Source organism: Seriola lalandi, unplaced genomic scaffold (genome assembly GCF_002814215.2).
Source record: "Seriola lalandi dorsalis isolate HSWRI2012SDOR001 ecotype SW California unplaced genomic scaffold, Sedor1 jcf7180002054566, whole genome shotgun sequence".
In the NCBI taxonomy this organism is placed as follows: domain Eukaryota; kingdom Metazoa; phylum Chordata; class Actinopteri; order Carangiformes; family Carangidae; genus Seriola; species Seriola lalandi.
In genome coordinates, this window is record NW_019525119.1 from 6,295 (window position 1) to 30,320 (window position 24,026).

At 38.6% G+C, this 24,026-nt stretch overlaps 1 protein-coding gene across 5 annotated transcripts in view; it reads right to left on the reverse strand.

The window, feature by feature from the left end:
- Positions 1-2,589: 2,589 nt before the first annotated feature.
- Positions 2,590-24,026, reverse strand: part of ect2 (epithelial cell transforming 2) — a 43,106-nt gene continuing 21,669 nt past the window's right edge. For 3 of the 5 annotated variants that reach the window (XM_023416531.2, XM_023416529.2, XM_087176689.1), the window contains 8 exons: positions 22,999-23,077; positions 21,187-21,306; positions 18,620-18,758; positions 16,533-16,687; positions 15,320-15,427; positions 13,495-13,629; positions 8,377-8,965; positions 2,590-4,120 (listed from right to left, as the gene is read on the reverse strand). In XM_023416531.2, coding sequence (XP_023272299.1) covers positions 8,408-8,965; positions 13,495-13,629; positions 15,320-15,427; positions 16,533-16,687; positions 18,620-18,758; positions 21,187-21,306; positions 22,999-23,077 — 1,294 coding nt within the window. In that variant the 3' untranslated portion in view covers positions 2,590-4,120; positions 8,377-8,407. The remainder of the gene's footprint in view (positions 4,121-8,376; positions 8,966-13,494; positions 13,630-15,319; positions 15,428-16,532; positions 16,688-18,619; positions 18,759-21,186; positions 21,307-22,998; positions 23,078-24,026) is intronic. The other 2 variants (XM_023416533.2, XM_023416532.2) reach the window with 1 other exon arrangement.

Sequence of the window (24,026 nt, forward strand, 5' to 3'; positions counted from 1 at the left end):
TTTCAAAAAACGTCATATTATAGTAAGGCAAAAAAATATCAAAAAACATCATAGTATAGTAAGGCATATAAACATCATAGTATAGCATAGCAAAAAATGTCAAAAAACGTAATATTTTAGCAAGGCATAAAAAGGTCATACACACAAGATATTCCTAACCAGGACTTGAACCATTAACCCTTGGAATGAAAGGCAACACTTCTAACCACTGTAATACCCTCAACTGAAGTGTTAAGTCATATCAAAGTAAATTTTACAAACGTCAGAGTATAGTGAAACATATAGATGTCATAGTATAATAAGGCAGGAAATTTCAAAAAACGTCATATTATAGTAAGGCAAAAAAATATCAAAAAACGTCATAGTATAGTAAGGTGTAGAAACGTCATAGTATAGTAAGGCATAAAGATGTCAAAACACGTCATAGTATAGTAAGACATAAAACGTCATCGTATAGTAAGGCATAAAAATGTCAAAAAACTATAGTAAGTTATAAAAATGCCAGAAATGATCATAGTAAAGTAAGGCATAAAAAGTCATACTACAGTAAGAGATAAAGATGTGAATAAACATCTTTGTATATTAAGTCATAATAAGTCATACTATAGTTTGTCATAAAGTCATGGTATAGGAAGTCATAAAAATGTCACAGTATAGTAATGCATAAAAGCATTATCGTATTTTAAGGCATAAAAATTCATACAATAGTAAGGCATTAGAGTTTCCAATTAACCTAATGTGCATGTCTTTGGACTGTGGTAGGAAGCCAGAGTACCTAGCGAGAACTCTGTCGTGATAACTGAAATACCTTTACGTATTTGCGGTGACCGTATGGTTTAATATATCCGCTAATCAGATGGTCCCCGGGGGGCTGGCCTTTTTGCTGCATGTCATTCCCCTACTCTCTATCCCCGCGCTTTCTGCCTGCCTCCACTGTCCTATCCAATTAAGAAAGTCAATAAAGTGTTGCATCGCATCATGGGTTCAAACCCACAACCTTCTCACTGTGAGATGACAGTTCTAACCACTACTCCACCATGCCACCTCAGAAATGAGTAACATTATAGTAAGGCATAAAAACCTCATTGCATAGTAAGACATAAATTGTCATTGTATAGCAAGGCAAAATAGTTTAGTATTCATGGTGACATTTTCATGGAATTTTTCGACCGAAATTAAACTCATACTTTGATATATCTGCCATTGTATGTCTACTCCTGCTAGCAACCTGACTGCTAGCCTACAGAAAACAGAATTCAAGGTTAGCTTGCTAGTCATAGCTAGCTCACATGGTTAAATAACATCAGTTGACATTTTTGTGGTGACGTTAGGTACTGCTGTGATATTCTCAAATGATGTGAGCCTTCAGATAGCCCCCGCCCTTTCAGTCAATCAAATACTAGCATGCCTAAATTGGTTTTCTTGGAGCCAAAACCTCTTGGAGGGCACATTGGAATATGACTTCACTCCAAATTCACTCTATATTATGTCTATTCAATATTGGTAGGGATAATACTGTCCTCTCAAAATATTGGTTGGGACATGTCACTACCATCCATATGGAAACTTACGCCCTTGACTTTTTCCAACATACACTGAATGTTTGAATGATGTTTTCAAAATAGAGAGAACAATACAGTGTGTGTTGGTAATGTAGGTAATTCCAGAGGGTTCACTTACTTTGCCACTGTTATAGGGAATTGCTGTTTAAAAAATCAGATTTACCCTTTGATGCATGTGACTGCTATTGAGAATTGATGGTGATATCCAATATGTTGATCATTGTTACAGTTACTTTCAGTATCAGTTATCAGTATATGGCTCCATGGGAGGAAACTGCTTTGGTCTATAAATTATCCTGACCTCCCTGAAGAGGGCAAGCTCAAGATTTTATTCTGCAATGATCAATAATACATCACATTATAAGAATAATCACTATGAGACCTTTGTGCTGCAGCATAGTCTCATTTTTACAAGATTAAATTGACACTTCACAATCAAAAGCTAACCTTAAAAAAAATACCTGTTGGTTACCCAGTTTCACCCATTTGTCAGTAATTTTAAATGGGTGTTCTTTCTTCAAAGACCTACCTGACATTGTTGGTTCAAAAGTGAATTTGAAACTGAAGGTCTGATTCATAAAGGGAAGGGAAAGTGCACTTTTTGTCAAGTATATACTATACTTAAAAGCGTCTTAAGTAACTCCCAAATCAAATGAGTAAGTACAGATGAGTACTGAGAAACATTCATAAGTTCCCTTCAAAGTAAGATGCACATCACAAACAGGCCTTCAAAGATCATCCTGAAGTAGAAGCTACAAGAATATGGGTTTATGTCTAAGCTTTCGAATAAGGGTCACCATTAAGTTATGCTTTTCTGTTTTTTGAATTTGCAGGCACACACAAAAACACACAGTAGAAAACCTAACTCCAGAATATAAAGATGAAATGAAAGAATTTATTTTTACATAAATGACTTAGCACATTTTGTCAGCTCCCCCCTACAAATGAATGGAATGAATATATTTTTTATGTTGTGGTGATGAAAGACATACACAGGAGTAAAATAAAAAGCTCAAATCTTCAGGTACATGTTTAAGTGCATTTAATACAGAGATGAAACAACCAGAGAAGATTATAGCTCAATGAAAACAGCATTAGCGAAATGACAAATAAAAAGTGGTGAAAAACATAAATAGCAAGAGAAAAAAAGAGAACAGGTAAAATGAATTCATAGAGAATAAATATGTACACTGAAGCAGGATCCCTTCTTGAACACATACACAGACACAATGTAGACACACTGTAAAAGCCTCTTTTAAAACGTGGACGGGCGTACAGGACATAAGAGCATAAGCACTTTTATTCTTCTCAACTGAATCTCTTAAATGTTAAAAATAGAAGCTTTATAAAAGCTGGAAGCTATCGTAAGTTTAGGTTAAGAGGGTGAGTCAATTACAATAAGTCATATTATATTGGGTGAAAATTAAGTCTACTCCCTTTACAATAAAACAACATTAAATGTCAGTTAATATAAAGGTCTCTCAAAAAGTCAGTTTATTAAAAAACACAGTAAAGGGCAAGAAAATTTTTACAAGTACATAAAGCACAAAGAGGTTAGCAATCTGCATTTGTTACCTGTTACTTTTATTGCCTGTAACCTTCATAGAAATACCTCAACATCAAAATTAAATGATAATTTACTTAACCAAAGCACAGTGAACTAAAACACGCATTCAGGGACATTTGGGGACAGCATGATGACCCCATTCAAACCAGAGGATGAGTCATATTGTTTACTTGGTCTATACTTAGTGTTAACACTTCACTGAACAATGGGGACAAATCAGAAACCTGAACAGACAACCCATGTACACAAAATGTAACAAGTGTCTGATAAAGTACGTTGACAAAACAATGAATCATGTCAAGATAATCTATTAACAAATGCAGACAAAAAGCAGAACATCCTTCATTTTTAAGGGTAAGGCAAACCTTACTAGAACCAGTGGTACAACTGTAGCCCCTGGCATGATGTAGTACCGTTCCAGTTAGTGCCTGGATACAGTCTTAATTCAAGCATTGTGTATGTTTGGAAAGATGCGCCAAACTGCCTTGTCAGATCAAAAATTGTATTGTTTTTCTTGCAAGTTCTCCCTCACACAGACCAATTTTAGCAGAATACGTCACATGGTAGGCTTCAGGTTGACGAACAACCGGTTTATTGCTGTTACCCTACTACTTGGGCGAAGTTCCAGCTGGGGAGCACACTTAGCAGTTAGCTAGACAATTCTGATACTGCCACATATCAGATTGATGTCCATAGTTTCAGTGCATTTTTCCATCTGCGGCTAAATGCAATTTTTACTGGATTTGGAAAGTCTGTCAAAAGCTCCAGTACGGACAAATACTACTTTGCCATACTTCATACACTTAGGCCGTTCCAGTCAGATCTTGCTATTAGCGTCAGTCAAGGCAAAGGAAGTGGAAAGATTGGTCGACCCCTGCAGGTGCTCCCAAGTGGCGGCGTCTCAGAGGAGGTGGGTGGTTGAACGACTGAATGTGTGGTATTTCCTCTCAAACATGGAATGCAGATTGACCATGGAGGGGGAATGGTGTGCCTGTGAATAGAAAAGAGAGAAAATAATCAGAAAAAGAAAGATTTCAAGTGAAATAGAGGTGAGAAAACCTGAGATGATTGTGTTGTTAAAGGATCATTATAGTTCATTAAAACACATTTTTTGTCCATTATTCTTATTGTTAATAATAATGTTATACCGTCGAAGGTAAATGATAAGATCCAGAGGTGATTTGACATAACTACATTAGAAAACCAATTTGCTAACATGAGCAGTCAGATGATCAGAAGAGTAAATGGTTCTCTATGGTTATTAAAACTTATTGGAACTGTAAAACTGTCAGTTCAAAATATGCAGCTTACAGACCTACTTCCTGCTTCGACTGTTGTAGACGTGTACACTAGAGCTGTCACTTTTTCAAAATATGTGGTTCGAACAAATGTGAATTAACATGTATGTTGTTTGGATTAATTTGCATGCAACTCATGTTGCCTGGAGAACATTTTAGCAATGACATTATCAATTAATTTGTAGTGCATCTGCTGCCTCACTTGAGTGAAGAGCTCAAAGTTTGCCAGGCTCCAGCCCTCTTTATCACCACTAACATCCCTAATTTCTCTAGCAATTTTCAGTGAAATGAAATGGCAATTCAGTCTCATCACCATCAGGCTACAAATGGGTGACTTTGGAATAGTTTTTGTCGCAATGTAACGGTAAGGGTTTGAAGTGGCGCCTGTTTGGCCAACAACTGTACTGTCCCAGATGCAGAACAAATAGGACAAACACAACCTGTAAAGCCAAAGGCCATGTGCTTATTGAACTGTGGGTTCTTGTTTAAACATAAGAAAACTTGAGTCATGCACCCAGCACTTTACACTATTACTTTGCACTTCTACTTTTAACTTTTTTTTTATAAAATTATTCACTGTTTTATTTTGTCCTATGTGTTTGATTAAGATTTATGTTTGTGTGCTCTGCTATGCTGGCGCAGAGGCATAATGTTTTCAGGTTGTGCATCAGTCCGTAACGTTCACATCAATGCTATATCTCAGTAACGCCTTTAAGGAATTTCTTCAAATTTGGTACAAACGTTCACTTGGATGAACTGAACTGATTTTTATGGTCAAAGGTCAAGGTCACTGTGACCTCACATGTTTTCGGCCATAACTCACAAATTTATCTGCTAATTATGACACTTGTGCAATGTAGACTTTGAATTAAGAACATTACAAATTGTATACTTAATTTTTTCACACATCCAAATTGGTATGGTAGTTTAAATTTTGAATTAAAAGTGATGGCACTGTATACAGCAGTTCTGTGCTGATATTTCAGATGTGCTTACCTTTGATTTTACCTCTCAGTAAAGGGGTTTAGATAATGTGGCTAAACCTGTCTGACTGCTCCCGTTTGCTGTCCCACCAGACTATGCTGCAGCAATGCTGCCATGTTTCCAGATGTCAGAAATTACTTTTGTAAGTAATGTTATAAAAACTGAAAGCCAAAACAAACCAAAAATTGAGAAAATAGATTGGAAAACCCTAAATTATCTTTTAAATAACCTTGAACAACACCCAAGTTGTTAGCAGGGATTACTATTTGGAGCAAAAAAGCATGAGTGCACAAGTATGTTAAATAGCTGTTCACTCAGCCATTCAACCAAGTTCAATATCAGCATCCCAACTCCCTTTCAGCGTTTGCTTTTAAAAGCCTGTGCAACAAGATTGCCATGTGAGCTGTCTAGCTTGCAGTTAAGAGTGTGTGTGTGAATGTGTTATGAAGTTATTAAGAACATGGTTGGTTTAAGTGCTACAGCCTCATTTTAATTACTGAGTGCACAAAGGCAAATTGTGTTGCTAGCACCTCTCTTCCTTTCAAGGCAAACCTTGGCACTGATGTAATTGAGACAAGCAACCTTTGCCAACACAATCACACAACTTTCCACCTGGTTTTTACAAACACACACAGAGCTCTCTCCGAGCCTTTCGACTGAGGCACTCTCTTACTCCTTCCCTCAGTTTGTGTCAGCAGATGAACAGTGGCCTTGATTACATGTGAATAAGTGGTGCTAGAGGGCTTCAGAAATAGGATGATAGGGGTTGAATGAATCAAGAGATTAACAGGCTGCTTTCACTGAAGAGGAAGGCCAGGTCAACAGCAGCTCAATGAAACACATCTGACCCTCATCACACACTTGCCATAACTAAGCTCAAATGCTAATGAACACTAGTTTTTTGTAAGTCTGCATAAAAACAGATCAACAAACTGCCCCTGCTTCTAGTGATATATTGCCAGCGTACATCAAACCTGGGAGAACGTCATTACTTTCAACAGTCTATGACAGACTGGAGGGGGAAAGTAGTGTTGAAATGCCATGTGAGAAGGAAGGTGCACTACTCTCTACTACTACTTTATTCTGCCACTCTACCCTGGACTCACTAATGCCCCAATGTGGCATCATTGCCACAGTAATAGCAGAGGGGCATTTCAGTTTTTAATATTAGCAGCCAGAAGTTGGGTGGAGTTTGCATCTCTCGCTCACAGCTGCAAGCCTATGAAAACGCCTCTGAATCCCCATTTAACTGTACAATAGTTGTGGTAGTTGTACAGTACAATGCAGTGAATGCCAAGAAACAACAGTAAAGTGCAGTAGGAAAGCAAGAAATGGGGGGAACCATAATGTTATAAAATAGCAGTTTCAGAATAAATGTTTTTTAAATAAATAAATTGATGTTATTACACTTTAAGCCAAATTCAAAAGAAGGTGCTTTTGAGGGAGTCTTTGAGGGGGCTGAAAAAGGAGTATGTTAAATTTACTGTTTGCTCTATTTTATTTCCTCACAGAGCAAGGAATATAATTAAGAAACTATTTGACCTGAACATGTATGATACCTCTGTATAGTGTTGTGGTGATAGCAATGGGTGAAATCCAGCGCTAAACTATAAATCAAACCATACAGCATAGATACTCAGGCTGTTCTCTTGCAAACTGTTTGTGTCTAGCCTTACGAACCTATAGATTTTCACTTATGTACTTATTAATTTATGGAGTGACTTCTTGTACATTTATTTGAATGAGAAATGGAGATTAGATTAGATTAGCAACTTGTTTTGTCTATGAATGTGAATGCTTAAAATTACACCGATATGCAAACTACGAGTAAAATTGGCAATTATTAAACTGCTGTGCTCACTGGCAGGTTGCAATGAACAGGCTTGTGTACGGTTCATTGTGAAATGATTTAATAATCTCCAAATAGATAACACTGACATTCTATTATGTCAGACCCCATTTCTTAAGCATGAATACCTTTCAGACAGGTAGACCAGTGTTCATGCAATTGGGAAGTAGTTAAATGGCTGAGGTGAATATGGGACATGATATGCTCATAAACTCAGGAAAAAGGTAGGACAGGTGACCTGTCATCAGACATTAAAGCTCAGATGAGAAGTCAGCCTGGCTCCCATGAATACATTGACATTTTTATTCTAAAGAGCTGGTTTTGTGTAAACTAGCCAAAACACACAAAGAGCATAGCATCCAAAACTAAAAGCATGCCTTGACATTTGGATTTGTACTGTTGATATTTTCTTCAACTGGCACTTAACATTAGTCATTCAAGTTCTTTCTAAAGGAACTGTGTAGATCGAAATAAAGGTCTCTAAAAGCCAACTGAGACCCATTAACAACTGTTAATTTTAATAAATTAATAGTCAATACAAAACTTTGTATTGTTCATGGATCTGCCTGTACACAATGGAAAATAAAATATTATTTATGTGATGGCACGCCTTTAAAGGAGCCTTTTCTCTTGAGGGAAAGCAGGCTTTCACTTGGACAAAGCTCTTTCAAGTACCAGCTCTATCACACCCTTTTGCATATAGCCCACTATTAGTAGCAGCCACCTAGTGAATATTTCCAGCCACCACCAGTTAGTAACTTGGGTTATTCATAGGAACAGAGCTTTTCCAAATCAACCCTTAAAATCTCTGCTCTTTAACCTAACGCCCATCTCAAGTGAGGAAACGCATCACTCCCACACCACTGGAATGTTTCTAACGCACTTGTATCTAATCATTGGAGTTCAGAGTTCAGCTGTTGAGCAAACCCTTATCAATCTGATCTATCATTGCCACAGAGTCTCAGCTTCTAAGGAGTTGATTTGGGACGAGAAATGCACCAGTGGTATAATGGATGTTAAAAGCAGGAAATACAGTAGGTAGTAAGGATACATTTGAAATTACAATGGCATTGGTGTACCCCTAGTTGAGACTGGACAACAATAATGTTTGCTCACATCAGGCTCCAGGATTGAGTTTAGCGATGGTTTAGAGCAGAGTCTCCCTGCGATGACTGGTCAGGGCAGCCTTATGTGGGTCCAAGGGGACTTGGGGATCCCTGCATGACTCAGAAAAGGTCCTGCCTTTGACATTAACAGGCTGAGGAGCCAGGGACCTTGGTTGGAACCCCACAGAGGGCAGGTGTCTGGACACATGCTGGTTAGATTTTGGCTGGGAGGTTTTGGAATTGAGCAAGGTAGAGTTTCGGATAGCTGGAATGGAGGTGGAACAGGTTGAAGGGATGAACTGCTGGGAAATAGGGAGGTTTGAAGGAGATTGCGTTGGTTGGGTCAATAATGGAGCATGAAGGATGGACTTGGGCTCTGGGGTTCTAGGGCAATAGTTGGGACAAGGACTTCGGCTGAACTCAGGGGCAGTGCTGGGACCAGGGCTACGGGGAGGGTCGTGGGCTGGGCTGCAGGGGGTACGGATACAGACAGGGACCCTGGCTCTGACAGGAGGGTGGTCAAGAGAGTTGGAGCGCTGCACCACTGCACTGCTCTTGGCTGAATCACTCAAACTGAATGTAGAGGCAGAGCGAGACATCTAGAGTATATAATAGAAGGGAGACACATATGGATCAGGAATTTACACATCATGAAGGAAAACAAGACGAGACAGAGAGAATAGTTGTGCTGAAACAAAATACAAGGAGAGAAAATCCTCAGGAGCTGAAACCAAAGACAAACACTTGTCTTTATCTATAAGAGCATAGAGGGAAGGATGGGGGAGAATGAATATCACAAAGTAAGACACAAATGTCAGGCTTTAAGTTTTCATTCAGAGTAAGGGAGAGACATCTGTAGGTGGAAATTTGAAATCACATACCTGGAAATATTAATACACAAGTTTGCATCGACAACTCAACAAGTTCCTGCGCTATCAGTGTTAAATGGGGAAAAAAGAATCCTCCAAGATGAAACACACACACACACACACACACACACACACACACACACACACACTTGAAGTGTTTGCTAGGATTACCTGAAGCATTTAACATACAGACCAAAGAAAAAGGATTACAAATTGATTTCACCACTTGTTGAGCTCAAATTGGCCAGGAACATTGTTACATGTCATTCTGTTCTCTGTCCTGAGAGAAAAAGGGGCATATTTCAAACCAATTGTGTCCTCAATTCTATTACTCTATTATTATGCTAGACCTGCATTATTTGGAAAGTGCCTTGAGATAACATATGTTGTGAATTGTAGCTATCAAATAAAAAAAATTACTTGACTTAATTCACCCTTGGAGGTGTAATTTTATTTTCTTGTATTTTTCTCCCATTTTATCCTTTATCATTAAGCATCCTGTAAGGTTTGCTTAGACATACACTCGGCTGGCACCTAGCTAAAACAAATTCTGTCCTAATACATCAGTCCTGTAATAAATCTTCTCTTGTCACATGATTGTGCACAAGGATGACTGCCCTATTGTTACCAGAGAATCCCACAGTCACAAAATATTATCTTACCTCTTAATGAAGCTTCCCCACCTGATTAGGCTAATGTACACGCTGCTCGAGCTACTAAGCAAGGTGTGGGTGTATCATTAATCTATACACTCAATTTTAGACTAATTTATTATCTTAAATTTACCTTTGAACTCCTTTGAGGCTCTTGTACTGAAACCATCTCTATCTGTTATGAATCACCCACTCCAGTATGAAAGACTATGACCATTCTGCCTTGTGGTGCTTTACAGACCTCTTGATCAGAAATTACAGGTGGTCCTGGCCGCTTTCACTGTAGCAACTGGCTCTGCTGAAAATTGTACCAGGGAATTAAAAACAGCTCTATCAAGTCTCCTGGACTAAGTTGCTCCTCTCACCACTAAAACTAGATGATCAAAGAGGTCTACACCACGGTTTACTGAGGAAACCTGAAGCAGGCCTGCAGTAGATTGGAGCACAAATAGTGTAAATACAAATCAGAAGCTCTCTTCTTCCAGTGCCAGGAATGTTTAAATACAAGTGTGCTCTCTCCACTGTAAGAGGAGCCCATTTCTCCAAGTTAATCAGTAACAACAAACATTTAGAAGTCTGTTTGTCTGCTGTTAAAAGCCAGATGTCTCAAACCTCTCTGCTCCTAAAGTCAGATAAAACTGAGATGCTCGTTGTCGGCCTGGCTCAACACAGATACCAGTTTGATCAAGTAGCAGCAACTCGACAATTGTGTGATTTCTCATAGTCTGACAGCCAAGAATCTCTCCTGCGATCAGTACATTAAAGACATGACCAAGATTGTTTTTTTTCCCCCAGCTACATAACACAGCTAAGAATCAGTCCTTTCTGTCCATTACAAATGCTGATATCTTAATTCATGCCTTTGTTTCATTGAGACTTAATCATTGTAACATTTTCCTTTCTGATCGGCCTCATGCTCGTATTAAAAGTCTTCAAATGGTTCAGAATGCTGCAGCTAGAATTTTAATTAAATCCAGAAAATTTCACCATATTACTTCAATTTTAGCTTCCCTCATTAGCTCCCTATTCATGTCAAATCAGACTTTAAGGTGCTTTTGATGACATACAAGGTCCTAATTTGGCTTGCTCCTTCATACCATATCTCCTTAAACCTTATATTCCATCTTGTGCTCTCCGTTGCCAGAATTTAGGGCTCCTGTCTGTCCCCAGAGTTAAAAAGACGTCTGCTGGCTACAGAGCCTTTTCTTATCCGACTCCCTTCCTCTGGAACAACCCTCCTGCTGACATCAGACTGTCTGACTCTGTTGGGGCCTTCAAATCCCAACTTAAAACTCATCTTTACGCCTTAACTTTCAGTAAGCTCCTTATACTTTCACAACTTGAAGTTTTGTACCTGAAACCATTCTACCACTGGCGGGTCAGCTTCAGTCTCAATAAATCAGTTAAACTCAGTATATATAGTATAGTCCATGTTATCCTTCCAACAAGATTTCTGTAAACTTTCTGAAAACCCCTGCATCATTCTTTTTGACTGTTTGTTATTGAGCGCCCAGGCTGTGTGCCTTTCTCTTTTTCTTCTGCAAACCACCTACCGCCCCCATGATCCTGCTCTACACCTGCTGCTACAACTACTATTATAATTATCATTATTATTATCATCATCCTTATCATTACTGTTGCTGTTACTTTCAAGTCAATTTCATTTATATAGTGCCAATTCACAAGAGAAGTTCTCTCAAGGAACTACTCAAATAGAGGAGGTCTAGACCTTCTCTTTATACTATTTACATTTGGTGACAGTTGCAAGAAATTTTTTTTTTTTTTTTTTTTTTTTAAGAGGCAGAAACCTTGAGCAGAACGGGATTATCATTATCATTGCAAAGTGGTTTTTCACCCTGCTCTCTCTCTCCCTCTGTCTCTCCATCAGCCCCACCGGTTCAGGCAGATGGCCGCCCACCCTGAGCCTCGTTCTGCTCGAGGTTTCTGCCTCTTAAAAGGAAGTTTTTCCATGCCAGTGTGACCAAGTGCTTGCTCATGGTGGGAATTGTTGGGTCTCTGTAACAAATACTATAAGGAGTACAGTCTACAGCCTTCTCTACATGAAAAGTGCCTTGAGAAAACTGTTGTGATTTGGCGCTATATAAATTAAAATTGACTTCACAAAAACAATCTTTGAACTGCACTTCTCATTTGCCATTCTTTTCCTGGTCTAAAGGCTGGTAGAGCAAACAGAAGTTTTTATATCAAACAGGTGATAAAACAGTTGGTTACACTCCAAAATGGACATGGGCAAAGACGTGCATACAGTTCTGTTTATACTACACTTGTGTTGCATACACTGATATGTTGACATGTTTGTCTGTGTACTCTCTGCAGGCACAATCTGGCATGTAGACCCTTGTGTCAATGCAAAGATAGAATATAAATTGAGCTTCGAGGCATGTAAACATTTATCTGTGGCTAAATGTCAAAGTGGAAATCAGCAAGCTGTGTATAAATCTTTAGAAACGGGGGACAAAAAATGCATAGTTTTGAATAAATAACCTATTTTATGTATACGGCCCCTTTAGTCACACCCTAATCTGTTTGCTTGGTTTTTGGGTTTTTTTTGCCATGCAACAAGGTTCCCTGGCCAGAATCAAACCTGGGATGTTGTGGTTATATGGTATATGTCTTAGCCTCTAGGACACTAGAGGCCCTGTCAATCCCTAATCTTAACTAATATGAGCAAAATGTTTAATATAAAATATGTCTAATATTTATCCTTAAATTATTTTGCAATACAGCTGTTAAACAGACTACATTTGCATCCTTGTGTCACTGGCAACAACGTAATGAGCTAGATGAGTTATACATCAAAAGTGTGTAAATATAATGGAATATTGTTGTAATTAGATTTTTCAACATCTTTTAACATTTCCCCCCTTCTCTCCATCACACCCACTTGCAGTAGTTAATGAAAATACAGTATTGTGTACAGTATTAACAGAAAAAGTGTAGGAAAATAAGTAGGAAATTCCCAAATAATGCAGTCGTACAAAGAGCAGAAAAAAGTCCCAGCACATATAAGAACACACGCCCCTTTCCTGCTTTTTAATCGAGTTAGATCAAAGCAACGACAACAACTGAAAGCTGTTCTATCACGGGCCGATCAAAAGATCAATTGCCTCTTTCTCAGCAAAACGGGGAAGAGATATAGAGAATAGTAAGGGGATCAGTAAGATATGGACAGATAGATGAGCAGAGAGACAGCCACACAGTATTAATTGTGTTATGTTGTTGAAATAAATGAGACAACATATACACATTTTGTAAAGACTTTTGGAAATTCTGGAAATGCAATAATGCATGTTGAACACTGAAGGTGTGGTGTTTAGGTAGTAAGTCAATTGAAGCACACATGTTGGTCTTTCAATCAAAAAGAATATGATGCGGCATTGTGTCATTATTTTCCCGTTTTCACAAAGTGTGAATGAGAGAGATGTAATATCAAATGCCATTACAAAATGTATACATTTGTGTATCAGTTAGTTCGTCCTGAAAAAGACAAACAGATAAATAAAAGAAATACAATACTGTTAAAGTTAGTGTGTTATCTTCCAAGTAAAAGACGGATGATTTCTTTGAGAAAATAAACAGACTTACAGCCAGTGTGGAGCTGCTGCCGATGCGGTTTTCGTAACTCAGCCTCTGATTTTTCTCATCTGGAGTACCGCTGGCCATGAACGCCCTCTGGATCACACGCTTCGGGGTCTTGGTGAAAGAAAACGCTCTCGTCACCTAGCAAACACACACCCAGAGAATTTGTCAGTAATGAATGTGTTTCTCTTTCGTTTTGCAGTCTTTTTGTCTGTTTGCACTTAGCATCCATTACTTCTGAGGTCAGTTACACAACCTGTTGATCTTTACTTGTTCCAAACACACAACAACACAGCACATCAATGTCGGCTCTTTTTGGCAGAGAACCATCTGTACGAGGCATTTTAAAGTTAGAACAAATGTAAAAGCTTTCATGGAAAAAGTGTAGTTTATTTTATTATTATTAGTGGGTTGAAATTAGATTATTGTTACTTTAGTAATTTAAGTATTAAAGTAATTGCTGAAGTTTTGTTTCATCATAGGCAGTATTATAAAAAGCAGTTGCGCAATCATCATCATACCAAGGCCTGATGCTATGTAGTGACTGCATAAGTAGAAAAGAGAGAAAAAGCTAAAAGATGACTGGTAGAAAAAAAAACATAGGGAGCATTGATGCAGCAGCATTGGAGCATTTGAAACCTTAGGAGGCTAGTGTTAAGCTATAGATATCCCTGCCAGCTTAGCTTCCACAAAGTTATTGGCCTCTGTGACAGCTACTGAGAAGTAACACCAAGAAAAAGTAAAATTGGCAGAATGATTGGCAAGGCGTCCTGCACCATAGCCCCTTCTTTAACCTCTTAACTTCACTGCACTCAATTATTGTTTCCTCTGATATTTCCTTAAGGAGCTGTAAAGTCAGATAAACACTTGCTGTTTGATAGTGTCAAACCTTTATCTGCTTGCTCCAAAGATTCTTTCAGATTCCAATCTTTAGCTGCCCTCCCTGGATAAGCTGGAAAGAGCAGTTAAAAAAAATCTAAGGTACATTTCAATCCCAGCACAGTGTTTTACTACTGCCAAAACACAGACAATACACACTAGATGTCTTTCTTTCATGTCTCTGTGGTTTGATTGAAATAGTTTGTATATAGAAACATAATGATCAGGACGACTATAGTCCTGTCAGTCTGAACTCGGGTGGTGCCCAAACACAGATATTCAGAGTTAACACAGAGTCAAAGTTGGCACTTTCACTTAGATTTTTTTTTCTTAAATTCTATGTGCTCGTCATTCATACTTTAACTTATTTAAAATAATTTTTAGTTTTTAATCAACACTAGTTGCTGATGTTTTTGATGAGTTTCTCCTGCGGGGCAGCACTGTCAGCTGAAAAGTCAGTCATACTGGACAGCAGCAGTAACAGCATCTGGTTTAAAAACTAGGTTAGCCAACTTTGTTGTATTCAGCACCTGAGTTTAAAGTGTTGCAGCACCGAACAAGACAAACAACAAGTCGTGTTGTTCTGCCCTCCATTTCAAACACCGCCGTCTATTTTCATCACAGTTAGTCCCATAGTTCAGTAATTTTGAAACAAAAGTTGATTTTTAAAAGTTCATAGCCTTACATGCTGTCATTCTGAATTTCTCTGTGTACAATGACCAAGCTGTTAAAAAAAAAAAAAGAAAAGAAAAAAAGAAGATGAAATGCATTGATTCGACTGACAGAATGTGAGTCGACTGGGGATCTTCTCCACTAATGATTTGAATCGTCAACATTCAGGGAGCAGCGCTACTTTGAAAATGACTTCCCTGCTCACCGTACATGATATAGTCACCCACCCCTGGAGGAGTAGGGAAGGCTAATCATGAGAAATGGATTGTCCTGCGTTTACCTTTTTAGAGGTCTTCTTTATGGCCCTGGAGGCTTTGCTCAGGGTGCTGTCCATATCCTTGGTGCTGACCTGTAGTGAGTCTGGGTCTGTACACTGAATCATGTCCTCCTGGTTACAAAAAAGATACAGCCTCAAACTCAGTATAATAAATCATGACCATAAGTGTGTAATTCATGTAATCAATGACAATAATTACATTATGCTTCCCTGTCAAAACAGTTGCAAGAGGGAATGAGAAGTAAGATTCACACACACAGTCTTTATTTCTCTCTCCCCCTCATCCTGCAGTTCTTTTTAACAAGCAGGGCTCCATCTCGTTGGTATTCACATTGCAGCGCTGACCCAGTGAAAACAGCATTAGGAATGCAGCTGTGAGGCGGGTAGACCAGAGGCCAACATCACCCCCTGCTGTTTGCTCTGCTAAATACAGCTAACAGCCTGAACTCCATATCTTCCAGTTGGCTCAGTAATCATTAAGCTTAATCAACTCACAACAAGTGAATTGGTAAAAAATAGCAAGTACTGCCGGAGTAGTCTGTATTCCTCTGTACTTTTTAAAAAATGCTTCACTGAGCCACACTGGGTGGCATGGACCTTTATTACTATGAACAAACACACTAGTTTATTTTGACTAAATATACCTTCCTTCTGCCGGAAACACTCACTAGAGAACCAAATGTGGGTTAATTCACAGCTGAAAACAGTCAACAATAAATACACTAGCTCCTTCTGTTTGAGTAATGTTTGCAAAAATAAATAAATACAGGAAATTACTGGGTTTTTCAAAAAAAAAATCTAAATCCATCTTTTTAATATTTAGTTAGTTTATTAAACCAGCAATTGATCGAGTCCAATATATTCATTAGGAAAGTATTTGCCTTTTTCCAGATAAATAACTTATCTCACACACATACACCCCAAACCCAAAATATATAAAAACAGAAATAAACTGTAGAATATATAGCTGTAATGTACTTATTTGAAAAGACATTGAGAGATGAGTGCATGTGATCGTGACTATGCTATGGTATTAGCTGATAGCACTGATAATTATTAACATGTCTGAGGCTTGATGATGGTGATGAGAATGAGAGAAAAAACTTTTATCTTCCAGTGTAGAGTGAAGGTGAGCTATCACAGCTTCCTACTCTGCCCGCAGATCTGTCAAACTACCTACTTAGTTTTCTTTGTGTGCGCGTGTGTGGCTTCTCACCGCATCAGCCCTGCAGATGGTGTTGGCAACATGGCGGCAAAGTGTTCGCAGCCAGTCGCTTTTAACTGTTTCCTCTCCGGCCAGTTGGAAGCTGAACAACAAGTTCTCCTGTTCAGTCGGGGGCCGAACCACCAAGGCGAATGCATTCACACACTCTGAGGGGAGGAAGTGAAAGAGCGAGAAGGACAGACAGTGATAGAGTGAGAGAGAGAGAGAGAGAGAGAGAGATAATGAAGAATGACAAAAAGAAGGGAGGGGGGAGAATCAGTCAGCGAAGAGATTGAGATGAAGAGAATGAGACAAAAAAGCATGAAGATGATTGAGGGAGGTAGTTGGATGGGGAGAAAGGGAAGAGGGACAGATGGAAAGAACAAAAGACAAATTAACTTCAGTGCTTTATCCAAACTCCTTAAACATCAATCATTGTTGTTCTCTGTGTAAAGACTCCATTTGTCTCTTAACAATGTGTTTTCACATGAAACTAAAGGGTTGGACGATTAAGGACACACAGAACTTGCCTTTGGACCTCCTTCACTTACTCTTGTTATAGAGTCATACTGTATCCTGAAATGTGGGATCCTGTAGCCTTCTTTAAGCAGAAAAACTCTTTGCATAGTAAAGTAGGGAGATATTTATTTCACAAAAATGTTTTAATCTTTAATATTGTTGATTAGGAAGCCCATAAAGAGATGAACAGGAGTATGTATGGTGCAGTCATCCCAAAATATCATCTCTGCCTGACTTTTGTTTACTGTCCAGTACCTTTTTGCAGCCTCACTTATCCTCCCATTCCTCAGCATTAATATTTCTATTCTTGATTACTCAACGATGCTGATGGGTTATCATTTAGTTTTTGTTTGCATTTCCATTTTCACCTATTCTCCATTTCTGTTGTTGCAAATATTGTATATACGGTATATCTGAAAAAAAAAAACAAACAGTACTAGTAGTTGCCAAAAAGGGAAACCAGGTTTCTGGCAGGCCCTTTTGATAAGTGTCACGTCTAGTAGTTGATTTAAACAGGTAATGAGTTGTTCAGTGATTTTTATTATTTAATATAATTCTAGCATGAAACTAATAGGACTGAGGGAATGATATGTGTGTGGATATTCAGATAGATGCTCTTTTCCACTTGTACTGAAATATTGTTTTTTATAGACATACTACTAATAGCATGTCTCTGCAAATTGCAGAAGCAAAAATTAAGCAACGACAGTGAACGAGTCAACGAGGGAGTGAGTTTGGACACGGCTCAAGGTGGAGCTCAGCTCATTGTCATTCATTGAGTCCATCATGTGGAGGGACACAGAAGTCAAGGGCATAAAAAGGGAACTGGACACAATTTTACCACTACCAATTCTCTTGCTATGTATTTGCAATCCAAGCACAATAAATCAAGCCACGTTTGTGTCTCAGCCACAAAAATGTGACCATTATCCACACTAAAGATGCTCATCTTAGCATGTTTTTAAGCCATTATCTACTGGTTGTGTATACCTTTAATGTGACTGCTGACCACTTTCCATTGTGTCCTTACTGGTTTTAAATTTCCAGCTTTCACTTTATTTCAACTACGTAAAACAATTTACAAGGACATAACATTATTAAAAGGACATTTTTGAAGGTTTGTCTTAAAATAATAGTCAGGTTTCCAGATGAACACTGAATGTTTAACTTGCTGTAATTGTTTCTCATGTTCTCACAGACCATTTAAACATCAATTTCTTTCCAGTCCCTTTCCATGTAAGTGATTAGGGGAAGGAAAAAATAATCCTCCACCGATCCTTATTTTGTGCAAAATATATATTCAAAAATGTATAGTTTGAATATATGTATGAATAAGTATGGAATTTCCCTCTATTTCCAATGTTCAGCCTCTAGGAAGGGTAGAAACAAAAAACACTTGAATTAATTGGTGGAATGATTATAGTCTGAGACTGCTGTTTGAAGATGTATTTGAAAATTGTAGTTATCCTTTTATTCAATTAGAAGTTGGTATTTAGAACATAAAACATCCTAAAATGACAAATTTAAAATGTTGTGATGACCGGTAACTTCATTAAATTGCTGTGTGTGCATATTGTTACCCTCTGTGTCCTGCAGATCCAGCACTCTTCGAATCTGGGACAGCGGCATCAGTGCAATATGTTTGAGTGGTGCCGGTGGTCTCGTCTGTCCCAGTGGACTCTTAAACGTATTGATCACCTTGTGTCGCTTCCTTGCAATCTGCAGAGAAGCGCACACACACCCAAACATATAATACACAAAATGAAACAGCAACTATGGAAATAAATCTGAAGAAAGGCATCCTCAAAATAACATCCTGTACGTATAAGTCTTTTACTTGTGTCTTAGAATTGAGTGTTGGTGCATTTTGCAGTGTGGAGGTGAAGCTGCTAGTGTTTACTTAGCAATAAATCAATGAGGCATTCATAGAGGTAAACGATGCAACTCATTAATGTCACATTAATTAGGAGCTGAGAAAGATGAAAGAGAAAGGAGGGAAAGAGGAAAAGCAAGAAATGGAGGAGAGGATAAAATAGGACACTACATTACAGGTCATTGTTATTTTGGCAGTGTGAGTGAAGAGGGTGAGTGTGATTATATGAACACAGAAGTTAATCAATGACTAGAGATGATGGAGGGAAATAATGAGGCCACCCACTCTAACACAAGATTCACTCAATATACATAAAGGACTACATGTCAAACTGTCAGAAATCCATGTGTGTGGCTGATCAACACACACGCACACACAGGCTCATTAGGAGGTGTCGCTGACAGTCCTGAAACAACCCCACCACCCACCTCATCTCTTTCATGATTGTCTGCCCTGTTCTTATGCTGCCCTTCTGCTAATTAACACATACTGACTGTGTCAGCAATGATAGACTGCACACACATAAATTGATCACATTTTTTATCTTGTTACTTTGCCAAAAGATCCTTTCCTCCTCGCCACTGAATGTGCACAAGAACCTCAGCATGTATTTAAGAATATGCTGAGTTTCCCTTTACAAACATCATAGTGAGAAGGTGTAGGACGTAGGATATTGCACTGCATACCCAAACTACAACCAACATACCAAATGTGTATCACATATACACTCACTGTGCACTTTTTAGGGACTTAATACTAGGATCTCCCTCTACTCTCAAAATTATCTTTCTTCTTTACCATCCTCTACAATTGTATATTTCATGCTTAATATTTCAAGCTGAAATCACACACCTATTGTAAAAGGCATGCAGCTGTTTTGACTACAGTTTACAGCTTAGTGCATAATATGACATACAGCACTTAATATGACCTTCCAAAGATCTGAAATTGCACTGAACACAGTCCAGGGGTCTCAAATACACTCACTGATCATTTTATAAGGAACACCATACCAATACTGGGTAGGGGCCTCCCTCTCCTCTCAAAACAGCATCAGTTCTTTGTGGGCTAGATTCAACAAAATGCTGGGAACATTCCCATGAGAGTCTGGTTCATATTTATGATTGCATCACATAATTTCTGCAGATTTGTCAGTTGCACATTCATGCTGCCTATCTCCTGTTCTACCACAGCACAAAGGTGTTCTATGGGATTCATTTCTGGTGACTGGATAGAAATACCTTGTTGATGAGAGAGTGACCTCCCAAAAGAACTACTACTCCTTGTGTTATGTTTTTTGTTTCTGGCAGCACTGAGTAAACTCTAGAGGCTCTTGTTTGAGAGAATCCCAGGAGATCAGCAGTTTCAGAAACACTAAAACCAGCCCGTCTGGCAACAACAATCATGCCGTGGTCAAAGTCACTGAGATCACATTTTTCTCCCATGTGAACATTAACTGAAGCTCCTGACCTGTATCTGCAGGATTTGACATAGTGCAGTGCTTCCACATAACAGGCTGACTAGATAACTGCATGAATAAGTGGGAAGGTGTTGACCGCAATTTGATGAAATCTTTTCTTTTGCATCTTTCACAAAAAATACACAATCTAGTGCTAAAACGACTTTTCAGCAATTTACAATAATATAATTTAATAGAAAGAGTTATGCGCAAACATGGAAGCTTTAAAAAACATGTTTGAATTTGATGTCAACAAACAGCAAATAATGACAGTTATGGCAGACTAATGGCAGACATGCAAGCTTTAATACAAAAATGCTATTACAAACTGATCTTAAAATGCATCTCTAATGCCTGGTCACACCAGAAAATGGCACGGAAAAATTCATTTGTGTATTTTCGTGAAATATGTAGTTTTAAAAGATTGATGACGTAGAGTTTACTTGAAGAGTTAGTTGGTGAACTAGCTTTGGGAACAATTAACTGACTAAAACTAACCAACTTAATTATACCTATTTTGACCTACTGTATCTTGAATTCTCTAGCTCTCCATTCCCTCAAACGTCAGTACCATCAAGATGGTTTTGAAGTTTTAAATGTTGCGTGACCAGGTCTTAAGAAGAAGAAGAAGAAGAAAAAAAAAAAAAACCAAACTTCACAATTAGGTGAAGGCAGGAGAGGAGTAAGGTGAGTCAGTGCATGTCGGTGCATGTCAGTGCAGTAGGAAAACCTTAAGATTAGTCTATGGTAAATGAAACAGCTAAATTATGTGTGAATATGGTCAAAACTTCATTAGTGTTTTTGTGTATTCACACCTCAAGGCAGTCATTGAAGAGGAAGAGTGTAACATGTTCTCCACGGTCACATGGCTGGTCTCCCAGGGCGATTGTTTCTACTCGGTGAACCAGACTACGATGGGATGACAGCAAGTTGGCCTGCAGGAAAGACAAAAGACCCATATTGGATTTTTGCTGTTTAAATTGAAGTTAATACCATTCCCTCAGTATCTTAAGCTTTTCCATTGTTCTAATGTTTTCTCTCATAATTGACTATCCTGTTTACTAAATTATATACAGTGCAGAACAGGCACTTAGGAGTCTGTGGCAAGACAAAGGAAGTAAACCCTCTGGAATTATCCGATTTATGCAGAAAATTGTGTTAAATTTGGTCAGATCTTCATATAAGTTACAATTATGAACAAACAGAATCTATTTCAACTAATAACACACAAATTATTGTATTGTTCTTGTCCATATAGAAAACATCATTCAAACATTCACAGTGTAGATTGGAAAAAATATGTGAACCCCGAGGCTAATGACATAAACAAAAGCTAATTGGAGTCTGAACTTAGCAAACGTCAATAAAACCAAATTGGAGCTGTGGTGTTAGAGCTATTCTGACATAGTAAAAATAAAAACACCCCAAAACTCAGGTTGAGTTTGCTATTCACAAGAAACATCTGCTGATGTGAGCAATGACCCACAAAACACAGATCTCAGAAGACTTTTATCAGGAATTGTTGATTTTCATAAAGCTGAAAGGGTTACAAAGTAATCTGAAAGACTTAAGATATTCATCAGTTTACAGTCAGACAAACTCTCTATAAAATGAGACAATTTAGTTCTGTCTACTCTCCCTAGAAGTGGGCGCCCAGCAATGATGATTCTTAAGATACAATGCAGAATACTCAATGAGGTAAAAAAAAAAGGACTCCAGAGTAACAGCTACAGGCTTAGAGGCATCACTGGAGGTGCTTAACATCTGTTTGATGTATATGGAGAGCGTGGTGTATGGTTGCATGGAGCATATTGTCCTACCATGGACACCACAGAGGAAGCCGCTGCCACAGCGTACAAAAATCATCACAGCGTCCCTGAAGTTTAACAAAGAGCACCTTGAAACTCCACAGCACTACTGGGAAAATGTTTTGTGCGTTGATTAAACAAGGGGTTGACTTGTTTGGGAAGAACGCAGACCACTATGTATGGCGTAAAAAGGGCACTGTATACCGACATGAAAACATCCTCCCAACAGTCAAGTACCATGGATGGAGCATCATGATGTGGGGCTGCTTTACGGCCTCTGATCCTGGACGGCTTGTCATCTTTGAGGGGAAAATGAATTCAGGATGTCTGTCCACCTGCTGAAGCGCAGGTGGGAAGTCGTTCACACTAGACATCCTAAGAATATGGCTGGACTAAAGGAGATCTGCAAGAATGAATGGTACAACATTCCTACTGAACATTATGCAGGTCTCATCTACAGACCTCATCTATCCTTGCCCTGATCTATGCCTCACCATGATTTTACCACAGAGGTCTACAGAGTGTTCACTGGTCTTCATGGCTTGGTTTCTGTTCTGACTTGTAGTGTGAATTCTGGGACCTTATATACACAGATGTGTGCTTTTCTAAACTATGTCCAGTCAGTTCAATTTGCCACAGATGGACTCCAATCAGGTTCTAGACACATCCAATAAATAATTACAGCAAAGAGGATGCACGTCACCGCAATTTGGAGAGTCGCAGCAAAGTGTCTGAATACTTTGGTGAAGAAGAGAATCCAGTTTCCCACTATGGCTTGACAAGCGCATGAATGCAAACAGCAGCAGTTCTAAAACTTACAGGACAGCCATCAACTTCATATACAACATCAAAGATCTGCTTCTGGCCTTCTGTCTTCCTCTTGTCCTCATTGATGTGACTGGTTGGGAGGAAAAGAGAGGAGAAGAAAGAATGGAGGGAAAGTAGAAGAAAAAAGTTGTTATTGTTTGTCTCACTTTTGCTAAAACAATTAACCCATAACCTAAAATGATTATCAACAACTACTTTGATAATCCATCAGCTGTCTTTGTGTTTTGCAACCCACTAGGTTACTTTTTTAAAGTAGTAAATAAGAAACTATTATTATATTAAGGGTCAAAAAAGGTGCAGAAAAAAAACAAAAAAATAAAAAATCTATATCTAACAAAAATATAAGATTCATCAGACCAGGCTACATTTATCCAGTCTTCAACAGTCCAGCTTTGGTCAAGCTGTGTCCACTGCAGCCTTGACTTGGCTGACAGCTAGAGTTTATCCAATATCGATACTAGTATTGGAAATGCCTCCAATGCTGCCTAAAATACAAGTATTGGCAAGCACACAAGTCTATGCGCTGATCCAATACAATGTAATTTATTAATAAACTTTATAAGTTCACATCCGGATAAAACTGCAGTTTTCCTAGAAATCAGTTCTTCTTTGCAACTCCCACCAGATTGGTGTTGGGAAGGAAACAAAGGTATCAGAACATCTCTACTGACGGCAGCGGAACCAGACAGGGTGCCCCGCTGTGGTAACACACTCCCCTCAAGGTTCAATGTGTAGGCTGGTGTGTGGTGTGAGACTGTCATATGTGAAATTCCCAGGAGATCAGCACTTTCAGAAATCCAGCCAGCCTGTCTGGCATCAACAATCACGCTTTGTCAAAGTCACTCAGTCCACAATTTTCCTATTTCTGATGTTTGATGTGAACATTAACTGAAGTTCCTGTCCTGTATCTGCATGATTTTATGGACTGCTGCCACATGATCCCTGGCTGATTGCATAATTGCACGAATAAGCAGGTGTACAACTGTGATTCAGTGAGTCCGTCAAGCCTTAAAAGTCTT